At 30.8% G+C, this 12886-nt stretch overlaps 1 protein-coding gene and 1 long non-coding RNA gene across 2 annotated transcripts; one reads left to right on the top strand and one right to left on the bottom strand.

The window, feature by feature from the left end:
* Window positions 1-213: 213 nt before the first annotated feature.
* Window positions 214-8505, bottom strand: slv (sugar transporter SWEET1). Its single transcript, XM_074180142.1, has 4 exons — window positions 8204-8505; window positions 7948-8149; window positions 2290-2568; window positions 214-377 (listed from the first exon to the last, which is right to left on the bottom strand). The coding sequence occupies exons 1-4, from the start codon at window positions 8293-8295 to the stop codon at window positions 285-287; spliced, it is 666 nt and encodes a 221-aa protein (XP_074036243.1). The 5' UTR covers window positions 8296-8505; the 3' UTR covers window positions 214-284.
* LOC111505278 (uncharacterized) lies at window positions 2554-9716 on the top strand. The gene is made up of 3 exons (XR_002722101.2): window positions 2554-2690; window positions 8794-8924; window positions 8973-9716. It is a non-coding gene; the product is annotated as an uncharacterized lncRNA (long non-coding RNA).
* Window positions 9717-12886: the final 3170 nt, after the last annotated feature.

Raw genomic sequence — 12886 nt, 5'->3', positions numbered from 1 at the left:
TAATCAGACCGAATCCTTGAAAAACTACTATTCTATATATATATATATATATATATATATATATATATATATATATATATATATATATATATATATATATATATTATCTTTAATTACCATTTTATGCTAAGTTCTTACACCATTGGTAGAATCAATATTTTTTCTCTCACCAAAACAAATTTTAGAGTTTCCCATTTTCAATAAAAGTAACTATTCACTTAGTACAACTCTTTAAACAATTATTTTTGATAAATTAATACACCATTTCTAGAACAAGCTTTTTTCTATACATTTGAATATATTTTAGAGTTTTTCGGGTAAATCATGAAAAGGCTGAGTTGAATACCAGACAAAATGCACCCAAGAAGATTAGGGATCTGAAAAAGAAAAAATATTGAAGAGATTATTTTGACCAACTTTTTTATGATAAATATAAAAAATATTTGAAAGCAAATTGAGATTAAAAAAACCTTACATTTTCTGTCAAATTGTGGAGAATTTTAGTGCTCAAAAATTTGAGAATCTAAAAATGCTTGGTTTACAAGATGAAAATGAAATTTCGAAACCAGGCGATAATGCCTAATCTCCTACTATTTTCTACATTTACATGCTTTCGAATAAAAACATAAACAATAATTTCTCCTTGTAGTTTTAATTTTTCCATTTCAACCTTAGGAAAGCGAATTATATAAAGAATAAATCGAAAATTTCGGTTATCTGAATTGATGAAACGTTAGAAACCATTGCAAATATTTAAGTTAAGTGTGAGAGGAGATTGTATGAGCCAATTTCATTCCACCTTAGCACAGGATGGTGAATTCTGATATTTCAATGAGAGGAGGTCCGCAATATCGTAAAAGAAACCCCCGACCAATATAGAGAAATAAATTCGAACTCATTTCCGAACCCAACATGCACTTAGGCTGGTGATATAATGTTCAACCTATCTCAATGGATGTGTTCCCATTTTCATTACCTAGGTACTAAATATATTGATAATAACAATAATAATATCTTTACTTCCGAGACTTTTGCCGATATAGTATAAAAATCATATCATGAAATGATGTCACAAAAACTTACACATACATATTTACAATAGGAAATTATATTCTAAATATTCCTCAATGTTATAGGGTTCAATATTTTTTTAATTATTGAGATTACTGATTAACTTTATTCAGTCAGGTAGTTTGTTAAACAATTCAATGGACATATAATGGGGGCTATTTTCTATTACATTAAGCCATTGAATTGGATAATTATTATTTTAGTTTTTTCTTTTATATTTGCTGAGTATTTGTCTTCGAATTTGAAAAAAACATTAAATATTGATCTAAATACTGAGTTTCAGTTGATGCGTTGAGAAGAGTACTTCGACCACGCCACTGAAGATGACTGCCAGAGTTGCAGTTGAAACGTTTGGAGATTATCAACAAAGAAAATCACGGCAAAAACCCTGGAACCAACCAAAACATTGACGCCAGCCGTGAAAGCCTACATTTTTAAATGACTAGACAGTTTGAATCAAAAACGTTCACTCATCAAATCATGAAATCACTAAGATTGATTGACTTGAATAAAACCCCAACAGACTGTGTCAAAAATACCATCAAATACAGTGCAAAAACACAAAATTTAGGAGGAATAATGAATTCAAATCATTAACTTTCAGGTAAGGCAACCCATTCTACATTTCAATGCTATGCGGGCTCTATGTTTTTCAAATTAAGTAATCACCAATTTATCAGTGTTTCATTATCCTTATACAAACGAAGCATTGTAAGATATGGCTCGAATATAAGTCTGTAAAGACTCATTAACCTTGCTCTCATAAAAAAAAACACAGCTCAAAGAGTTATCTTTGAGATGTAACCAATATATTCACAGAAAGCAAAGTTAGAAAACAGAAATGATGCAGTAAAACTAGATACCAAAGTGTTACAGACAAAGTTTAGAGGAACATTTACTTCTCCACAGTATTCAAAAATTTTCAGATTTTTCCATTTCATGCTCTAGATTCTACATCGGTTTTGTTTATTCATTTGTTTATCTTCCAGTTCTACACAAAATATTTTGAATTTCAAAATGAATTTTAATTTCATTACTCCGTTCTGGTTTGATAATATATGGAATTTTAACTTGTTTTTGATTCTATTTTATTTTCATTTCTTTTTTTTTAGTAATCCAATCTGATTTTTTCCAAAAGGATCCCTCACCTCCACCATTCATTCAACAACTAGCATTTTTTCCTCCCAATTCTAAATGTATTCAACACAGTACACTCACCTGAATGAACCTATCATTCAAGATAAATCCATACATCATCCATTGCAGGGAAACTATAAACGTTGCAAATATCAAATGATATGGCAAACTATCCGTGTTTTTAACTCTGATAACATGCATTAGTGTTGCAAATGGGGCGGCAAAAAATACTATGGTCACACCACTGCAAATCAGTCCCAAATGTGATCTAGCATTTTCTGGATGTTTGGAATTGTGGATGTAGACTAGAACTATGAGGAGGAACAAGAGACAAATGGAGAATTGACGAATCACCATCGTCTGAAAAAAAAAGTTACAGTTAAAATATTTACCGAATAGAAAAGAAACTATGAGAGTTTAGAGCTAGTCATGATATTGCCATAGTAACAGCCGAGATTGTGGTAATAGTAACATGAGAATGGGTAAGTAAACAATGCAAGAGATGGCTTTGCCAGGTTACAACATATTTATTTTTTATTTATTATTTATTATTTGTTCAATTACAATGAAGTAAAATGCCCAGATGAGCGTAGAACATGTCAGTGTAATAAATATACAGTTAAAAAAATTTAAAAATTGAAATCAATTAAATATGAGACATTTTAGCAGGTAAAATCTGAAGGGATGGTATCTTTAAAATATTCATCAGTTGAGTAGTATGCTCTATTTAGAAGAAAGTTTTTAAGTTTATTTTTGAGTGTTGTTTTAGAGAGACTTTTTAGTGCATTTGGAAGTTTGTTATAGATTTTTATTAGAGTATACGGTATATTTTTCTGAATATAAGTAAAATTAGGAATATTAGTAACCAAATCTGCTTTATTTCTTGTTGGGTAGATGTGTGCTTTATCAAAGTCGTTAAAAAGCTTTGGATTGCTTTTAATAAACATTATGCTGTCAAGAATATACTGACTGTATAGGGTCAGTACTTTCTTTTCTATGAATAAAGGTTTACAGCTATCAGTTTGTTTGGATTTATAAATAATTCTAAGGCAACGTTTTTGAAGTGAAAATTTTTTTTTAACGTTCACAGATGCACCCCAAAAAATTGAGTGGACTTGTGCATAATAGACAGACATTGATGCTTGAACATTTAACATAGTTGTTATTGTGTAAACTTCTAATGAATCAATTATATAATTTATAGTGATTAATTATATGTGGAAAATTAGCAAATGCTACAGAATACGTATATCAATCAAACCATTGAATTAATATATTGCAAAGATATATTTCAAAATATAGAGTTCCTAATAATGAAGTATAAATTCAGTAAATGCTGAGCATTGAATTTCTTTCAAGAAAATTAGAAACATGTTTTCAAAATTATGAAATAGTTAGTAAATGGTAAAAGAATAAAAATTAACCAATTATCTTGTCGTATAAAATTCCGCCCCAGACATCAAATGTCTAACATTCTGATATATTATTAGATATAGAAAGGACAGAGTATAAACGATTTTCCTGTTAACTAATAGATAGAAAGTGAAATATAAAGTAAAAAAAATACAATGAAACTAACGATTGAATAGAACTGGCCGATACTTGATGAAAATCCGTATTGAAACTCATTAATACAGTTTATTGTATGATTTTCACTATAAAGGGTTTTACAAAAACCACGACACGTCTTTCGCTATACAATGGATTTCTCAAGTGTTACTTCTGACTTTCAACTATTTTATACTCCAACATATTACCTACTTGACTGCCTTCTTTCCAACGAACGAATCTACCTGAAAAGGCCAGGTATAAATTCATTAACTATATGAATAAATTAAATTTTTGGAAAGTACTGGAAATAAACAGATTTTAGGAGAAACTTGAATTCAATTCTGGTCAAAAAGGCTTACTATACATTAAATGAATTTTTTGAGGATAACCTCAACACATAATAATATTCAATTTTTGTACATTTATATAAAAATTACTCATAGTTTTACCCATGTACAAGATTACACTTTAACAAAGATACTGTTTGTGTATGTTCTCATTTGTGTATATTAGAACATTCATATATTTACTTAACAATTTATTAATATTTATGGTTATTTTTTTTAGCAGAAAAATGTTTGTCGACAAGATGTATTTCTTATGACATTAAACGTATATATATATATATATATATATATATATATATATATATATATATATATATATATATATCTCTCTCTCAATGATGGCGAATTATTCAGTTCAGTTTCATCATTCATAAAATATTGAGAGTTTTTAAATTTGTTTATTTCCATACTCTCCAACAGGTTAACTTTTAAACCTTTCTTCTAGAAATGAAGGGGGTGAATTCATGGTTGAACTCATGTTCCTCTGTGATTAAATGAGTGGCATATGTGTAGTTTATTTTTCCATTCTGGAAACTATTTCTGTGTTCCTTTATGCAGGCTTTGAACATTCTCCCAGTCTGACTTACATAAAACATCGGAAATGACCCACATGATATATTATACACTACAGATTTTTCTGAAACTTAACCTTTATCTTTGTTATTCATATTGTACATGCCTAAGTTGTTGTTGGTTTTGAAAGCAATATTTACACCTGTGTTGTGTAGAAAATTTAAAATATTTGTAGTACTTAGGTCAACCCACTACGAATATTACTAGCACTTACAATCTATTCATGGAAAAAATGTAAGTCAGTGATTATTTGTTTTCCCAAACATTTTTTACAACCATCATAAAGGAAATTGTACCATTATAAAATCGAATTAAAGTATTTCAGAATGCTGGTGATGTGTGGAAAAATATCTATCACTACACTTCTATCTGCGCAATCCAATATCTTTCAGTTGCAAATTGAAGATGAAATATGTTGTCTCTGTAATACCTTAATAACGGTTAATATTACATAATTATCTTGGTAAACAGAAAATATGTACTGATGGAAATTTTACCATTGTAAAATCAAATTAAATTAAAGTGTTTCAGAGTTCTGGTGATGAAAAAAATTCCTATTACTGAAGATGAAATATGTAGCCTCTCTAATACCTCAATAACGGTAAATATTAGTTGAAAAATAATATGTACTAATGCATATGAAGTACCATGAGTAAAGGGCACCTCATGAATATTCATGAATTTTATGAATAATTATCACTTATTTAGTTGATATCATTCTATTTTGAGAATGACCTTCACTGATTCAGAACAAGTTGCCATGATTTAACATATATTCTAATTGCTGGCTCTAATGAAAGGTGTCGGTTACTGAATTTATTTAAAATACTATTGATTTTAAGTTGGATAAGAAACTGGTTGTGACAAATTTTCATTAAGAGAATAAGGCAAAGATTCTTCAGCAACATGATCCTTTTTTGGCACCAAACAGTTTTGTTCCCAGAAAACATGCTGGTGTCATGTTCACTTTCAACATACAAGTGGTCTTTTTGCCCAAAGAGTCTGACTTCAAGTCTATAGATTAGATAGGCATCTACTCCCTGTTATTGAATCAAGTGCAAGATATTTCATAAATCTGTCTCTCTCCAAATTCTTGAGCAGCAAAAGCAGAATCTGTATCAGGAGATGTAACAAACTAAACAAAAGCTTACCCTCAAACGATGAATCACCAAAACCAAAGGTGAAAAAACTCCATCATGACTGAATGTATTGTATCATCAGGTCTACCTGATGTGTACCTGATGGTATACGAAGGTATTTGCAGAGTGATCGCCGATTAGATCCTCCTTATGCCACTCTTGGATTCATCAATACCTGAGTGCAGCCTAGCTTTGTACTAGAATATTGATCTGCCCATTTTGTTAAGGACTCAAATGGATATTACCTGCATACTGCAGATTTGTAATCACTTTCGCTTGGAAGAATGATTATCATCAACAGTATTGTGCATTTTGAGAAATTTACTGAGTCTTATTTTGATCAACTTTTCGATTATTTTCACTATAGTCAGAATGAGTGAAATAGACATAAAGTTAGAGGTATCTTGTCCTTCTACAACCTTGTGTAGAGGAATCACCACAGAAAGAGAGGAACACACCATTTCGAAATGAAATATTAATTAAACTAGAATTTCAATAGATTCCTCAGGTAGATTCCTAATTATTTTTATTGATATTTCGTCATAGCCCATGACCATTTTATTTTTAATATGCTTTATGACTTCAAGTAGTTCATCTACAATGAAACCTTCGAGTACGACATTTTCCAGGTAGATTGGTAGATCATACGGCTTAATATGTTAATAACAGGCTCAGTTTCTTTTATTTCAATGCTAGGTGAGTTAATTATATTGTTGTTGGAACACATCAACGAAGACAACTGTTCTTGGTGACTCAGGTTGGGAGTGCATAGTTTGCAGTTGGACCTTCTAAAAGCAATGTTGTGTTTTGATAAATATTCAATGCTAGAAACAATTCTTTTAAGTATTTCATACCCCTTTGTTTTTCATCGATAGTTAATACTTCAGCTAACTGTATCTCTCAATCCACATACTTTTCAACAATATGATTAACAAGAGCCTTTTCAATGTGTGTATTGTTATACCCTTCACTGGCTAATATGCAGTACTATTACCGTACAATATACAGCTAAAACAAAACACCTACTTTTGCTATGAACTAACCAACTCTTAGGTACCTATTCTCTGTTGACCAAACTACTTTTGTAATAAAAATATAGTTTTCCTGCATTTATAGAAAAAAAAATACACTCACACTTTCTTCAATTGAGAATGTAAAGAAAATGTGTCTGGACATAGACCAGGATCATGAATATCTGAAAGTAACCCCTCAATTAAATTATTTGAAGGATTTCATGAAGCTGTTGTTCCAGTTTCAACCGCATCAGAGATAACAATACTGATATCTTCATTTGAAGGTTATCGTTGTTACTAGTTAGATTTTTCGTACTTCAAAAATAGCTTTAACAACTGTACTCTTTACAAATATGCAGAAGTATTAACTAACCAAAAAAAAAGTCAAAATTCCCTTTTTTCATCAACAAAAATATCTAATGGTAACAGCTCCATATTCAATGGTAACTCTAGTTACACTCATTATATACTGTAGCAATATTAGGAGCAATAAAGGAGCTCTTAATTTTCCAGATACATAAAAAAATTATCTCCATAGGTTAATGATTCTTCTAGAGAATAAATAGACATAATCTTTAGCTTCTGAATGAACAAAAGTTGACACATTGCTCCAGTAGATCTGCATTCCTCTTGGCACATACACAAAAAAAAAATCCAACATAATTTTCTTAAAATTTTCACTTAACTCCTTCAGGGCAGAAAGGCTCAATTTGTGAAATTTTAATATAGCAGGCATCTTTTGAGGATCTCATTTGAAGTTATTCCTTGTTATTGATATAACTAGAAATATAACTAAATAATTTTTGAACTAAATATAAAAATATGTAGCTAAGTAAAGAATCATAATAGTGTCATTAAGTGAAGCCACAAATGGCGTACATATTATACACAACAAATACAGCCATGTTAATAAAATTGAAGCTTCAAATTTCTAAGCCCATACAATCTTAGGGTTTCCAGTGTAGAACAAATAATCGTTTGGAAACAATTTATTTTATCATTATGATGACTTGAGTTTCAAATGAATAATTTACAATATTACAGCTTCCTCCCGGAAAAAATGTAATAAAAATATAATAAACCATAACAATTGATTGTATAATAGTTTAAACTTACCTTTTTTATGCTATAGATATAAAATGTAACGACATATGCAAAAAATAATGTGGCCCCTACTGTATTCACTAAAATAAGGGATCCATCTTGAATTAAAAAACCATAGCGTAACCATAAACTTGTAGAAATACAGCCGCTTACAAAGGGAAAGGAAGATATATCTCCAGTGCTTTTATTTTGTACAAATTTTTGACAAGTGAGGCTGCAATTGAGAAAATCAAAAACTCGTTGAATATTTCATTAGTAATATACTCACGTCCCAGTCAAAAACTGTAGAATTGTGCATATTGACGCTGTTGTAGCTAATATGTTTTTGAAATCAGCGTCACTCATACTTATTACAGTCATTTTTAATGAAAAATGTGTAAAGGGTCGTCAAAATATATTAATGACAATTATTCACATGTTTCTTCAATTACTTTCGTTTCATTTATAAAACACATTTAACCTCTTCCAACTTTTGAAGTTTACTTCCCATATTTTGAAGTATTTACATTTTTGAAGAAAAATGTACACATAAACAAAAATCTGACAATACGCATAACCCCACTTTATAAGTTCGTTCGTTTGTCAAAAATTGAAAGATTAATTCTATGAATTAAGAAGTCTAAAGTATTAAATGTATGACAATTGTTATGTCTCAATTCCATACGTGTTATAATTCATTTTCGCAAAATGAGTTTTTTAAAACTTCATTCAATTTGTTACTTCTGAGTTACTAGGGTATCAGAATAAGTTGTGGCAGAAATATGACTTGAAGGGTAAAATCGGAACCTCTGACGTAGAATAAATCCAAAAACAATCATTTTTTCATTAATCACCAGGGCGCAATTTTCGCGTTTTCAGGAGAAGAAATATGACTTGTAACTGGTAACTTGTTTGATGACTAGTGAGGAAATGACTGATACAATATTTGGGTGTGCAGCAGGCCAAAACACATATTATATTATCAATGCAGCTATGAATGTTGTGGTGAAGTACATACGCCAAACGATTACATTTAGTTGGTTAATTAAATCATTTAGTGTTTCAGAATATCAGCCGAGATTGTCTTTTGTAATATCCAAATCGTCGAAACGTTTCTTCAGCTTCAGCTTCGGAAGGTTGGATTTATCCAGGAAGTTGTTGGAACAGTTGTATTGAAACTGGCTGAGATCCATTCAAAACATTAGAAAAATTTGAAAATCAAGCATCCGATTGGAACTTAATTTTTTCAATAAAGGCACCGCATTCAGTTTCATTTATTATTTACGTTTTCATTTTTTTTCGGGACAATTTTATAGTCATGAGCCCTTTCAATGTTATGTTTCTTCCAATGTATATTAATCTGAACTAATATTATAAATGTGTAAGTGTGTGAGGATGGATAAATGTATGTATGTATATTAGTGGCTCTTTCACGCCTAAACGACTGAACGGATTTAAATGAAACTTTACATAAATACACGTTATACACCAGAATAACATAGGCAGGGCTGTAGCGAAAAGAAAAATCAGGGGGGGAGGGAATCCAAATTTTCCCAACTCCAGCAAAATTTCCCAACTTTCGAAGAAATGAAAGCCGAGGGATTAATTACTACTATAATATATTAATTTTCTTACTTAGCTATCCAAAGATTGGCTGAATGCTTATGCCCGTTAGGGTATGCACAAACAAAAATGAATTTTGGTAATTATAAAAATAATAATGGGAATTATCCTACTTTGGACCAAGGTACTTGGTCTTCCACTATATCCACCATGTATAGGAATATGCAATACAAATGAAAGAAAACAACACTTAAATAATATTGTGCTTATTGTTTCTACTATTATTTTTTCTATCTTTACGGCCCGTCAGAATTCTCTTCAAGTTATGCATGTTGGGAAATCCCAACCTTCTCCTGGTTCTTTCCCTTTTCTTATTACCTCTCCTTTTCTTTTCTCTCATTTTTATTTTTTTAATTTTCATTTATTTTTTCCTACTATTTTTTTCTATCTTCATGGCCCAAAATTTTCCGAAGTCGAAAAAGCAGGGAGGGGAGGCTCCCCCCATGGCGACGGTCCTGCATATAGGCTACAATTTACAACTGTTCTGTGTAATTTTGGTCATAATAAGTATAACGATGAGTATTAAAGTAAGTCGAATAAATGCTTGCTTCTTTAGAGGTATCTGCTATCCGTTGAAGTTACATGGAGATTATGTACCGTGAGATTGTTCATTTCAAATAGTTCTAAATAAAAGTCCGCGACAGCATATATCTACCTCTCATGTGGTAGCTACTATTTGCAAAATACTGAGCCATAAATACAATTAAATTGGATACTTTTTTCACTATGCAAATTTAAGAATATATATCTGTAAAATTCTTATAAAAATTGATACAATTGTCGTTTTAAGTATTTAATATAGATAAACTTTGTCTTCTACACTAAGTAATTTGGACGAATCGTTTAAAAGTTATTACAATTACAAGATTAACTTGACGCAACGCAGTAAGCCATTACGTGTCGCGTCTACTGTAAGACGACGGGAGAAGATGCGCGGGGTAGAGGGTCAGTCTGAGCATGAAGCGCCATCGTAGAGAATGCGACTCGAACGCAGGCAGACGCGTAAGGGCAAACGTTGACAGTTGTGTTGTGCGAATTTCTTTGTAGGTAACATAATTTGATTCTCGAAGCTATTCATTACTCAGTGCAGTTGGCATATTTTTTTGGTTACTGTATTTTTAAAGTAAAAATATAAATTACTAGCTGTTGCCCGCGGCTACGCGGGCGATGAGAGTAAATACTAGGCTCTGAAACAGGTGCTGTGGTGACCTGTGTTTCTCTTAGATGAACAAGATTTAGGTTCGATTCCATAGATGTCGTACGTCCATGCATACTTTTAATGGAGGAATCAGAACTCGAAGGAGTAAAAATTGGATTATTTTCATGTCATTCTAGAACATTTTAAAATTGAAGACTAAATATATGAAACACTGAAATACGTAATTAACAATTCATGCATAAAAAATTTAGAAAAAGCTAATTGGGTACTTAATTTATATGACGAACTAATTAAAAAAAAACAATGAACTATAGTGAGTAATTAATAAACAAGACACACTTCATATTGCTGAGGTTAAAAAATTCCAAAATATGTGGTTTTTCACATATAAATGCGACGAAACGCACTCCAAAATAACTTAATAATTAATTAATAACTGAGACCCCTTCAACCCATCGGAAACCAATTATGTTAAAGTTACGACTGAATATAAACTTTCATATTTCAAAACTCCTTTGAGATCTGTCGAAGAAGTAAAGAAATAAATAAAAAGGAATAACTGCCAATATATTAGAATTTTTTTGTCCATTTCTGAAGACGGAGGCAGATTTTGGCCTCCGAAACGTTAAGATAAGTATCGTATTATTTCTCAAAAAATTTTTTGACAGGCAAAACTGTTAAATACGACAAGTTATTGATAAATAGAAGATTTTTCTTTGTGAAAAATACTTTGATTTTTACGCAGTAACTTATCGAGGTAACCTAAAAAGTTTGCCCTTCTACACTTGTATAAAGTTCTCCATTATAATTTTTATATTTTTCAGATTATGGAAGGTAACAAATACCCAAAAAAAACGTCGATAAATAAACTTTCACTTAAAGAAAAAACTTTTTCGCAGAATTTGTACGGATCTGTCTAAGGAAAAATTTAGTTTCAAGTAACATTTGCTGAAATGAAGCAATAAGAAAAAAATTGTAATGAAGTTATTTGTTTATGCGGCTCGAAATCAACAAGTAAGGTCTTATAAAAGAGGTCGAATAAACGTGCACAAAGGGTGAGGATTTGGAATTTTTTGTCGAAAATGATGATTCTGGTTGAAATTTTCATCTGGAAAGCCCAATCTATAGGGTTTATTTTCAATTTGATGAGACGTGAGATGCTCAGGCACTTCAATGTGATTTGGTACAGTTTTCTAGCTGGTGCGACGTTAGCCTTTTGCATTTGAATCCAGATAAGTGTCAAAAAATTACTTTCTCAAGGATCAATAATGTATATGATTACTCGTATAAAATCAATGGGAATGATTTAGCAGTAACGGATAAAATAAAAGATTTAAGTGTCGTTTTTGACTCAAAAATGTCATTTAAGTACCAAATAACGGAAGCCTCATCTCGAGCCCATAAGATGTTAGGTTTTACACTTCGTTCTGCTAGAGATCTAAGTGTCGAATCTATAAAACTGATTTATTGTGCACAAGTGAGATCCATTCTTGAGTATAACTCCATTATATGGTCACCCTATTATAATGTTGATGTTGAGTTGTTAGAGGGGTGTCAAAACAAATTCTTGAGATATGTTGCTTTTCAGTTAGGATTAAATAGAGGAGAGTATAACTACTCACAGATATTGAACATGAACACCTTAATTCATAGGAGACTTGAAACAGATCTTGTGTTTGTCCACAAAGTATTAAACGGCTATATTGATTCTCCAGAAATAGTTGAGCTTTGTACTACTCTCTCTGTGAATGATAGAAGAACCAGAAATAGTGATATTTTTAAAATTCCTTTTTGTAGAACCAATTATGGTCAGAATGAAACAATATGTAGGATATTGAAATCAGCAAACCATTACCATCTTAACCTGGAATTGTTTAATTCATCATTATTATCCTTCAAAAAATCGATTAAAACATCTGATGTATCTTAAGTTTGTAAGCACATGTACAATTTATAAAAAGATATTTGTAAAAATTGGCTTGTCCGTTGAAATAAATAAATAAATAAATTATGTGCTCATTTGATGTCTCGAGTCCTCATGATGATTGTGTGTCAATCATCATGAATTGATATTACAGAACATGCATCATAAAGAAACTAAATGTTTTCTCAACCCAACTGCAAAAATATAGATTTCGAATCCGATCAAGAATAAAGTCACAACACAAAAATTCACATTACAGTTCAGGC

The sequence above is a fragment of the Leptinotarsa decemlineata genome, unplaced genomic scaffold (assembly GCF_025532065.1).
Source record: "Leptinotarsa decemlineata unplaced genomic scaffold, Ldec_3_MD MMD2_tig00026294_RagTag_RagTag, whole genome shotgun sequence".
Lineage (NCBI taxonomy): Eukaryota > Metazoa > Arthropoda > Insecta > Coleoptera > Chrysomelidae > Leptinotarsa > Leptinotarsa decemlineata.
The sequence above is the reverse complement of the archived record's forward strand: the minus strand, read 5'-3'. Positions and strand labels throughout refer to the sequence as shown.

Bases quoted from the DNA above. Each gene is read 5' to 3' on its own strand.
- slv (XM_074180142.1), bottom strand. From the start codon at position 8,295: ATGACTGTAATAAGTATGAGTGACGCTGATTTCAAAAACATATTAGCT. The intron at 8,150-8,203 runs GTGAGTATATTA...TCTCAATTGCAG, and splicing joins CTACAGTTTTTGACTGGGAC to CCTCACTTGTCAAAAATTTG. The intron at 2,569-7,947 runs GTAAGTTTAAAC...TTTTTTTTTCAG, and splicing joins ATATCTATAGCATAAAAAAG to ACGATGGTGATTCGTCAATT.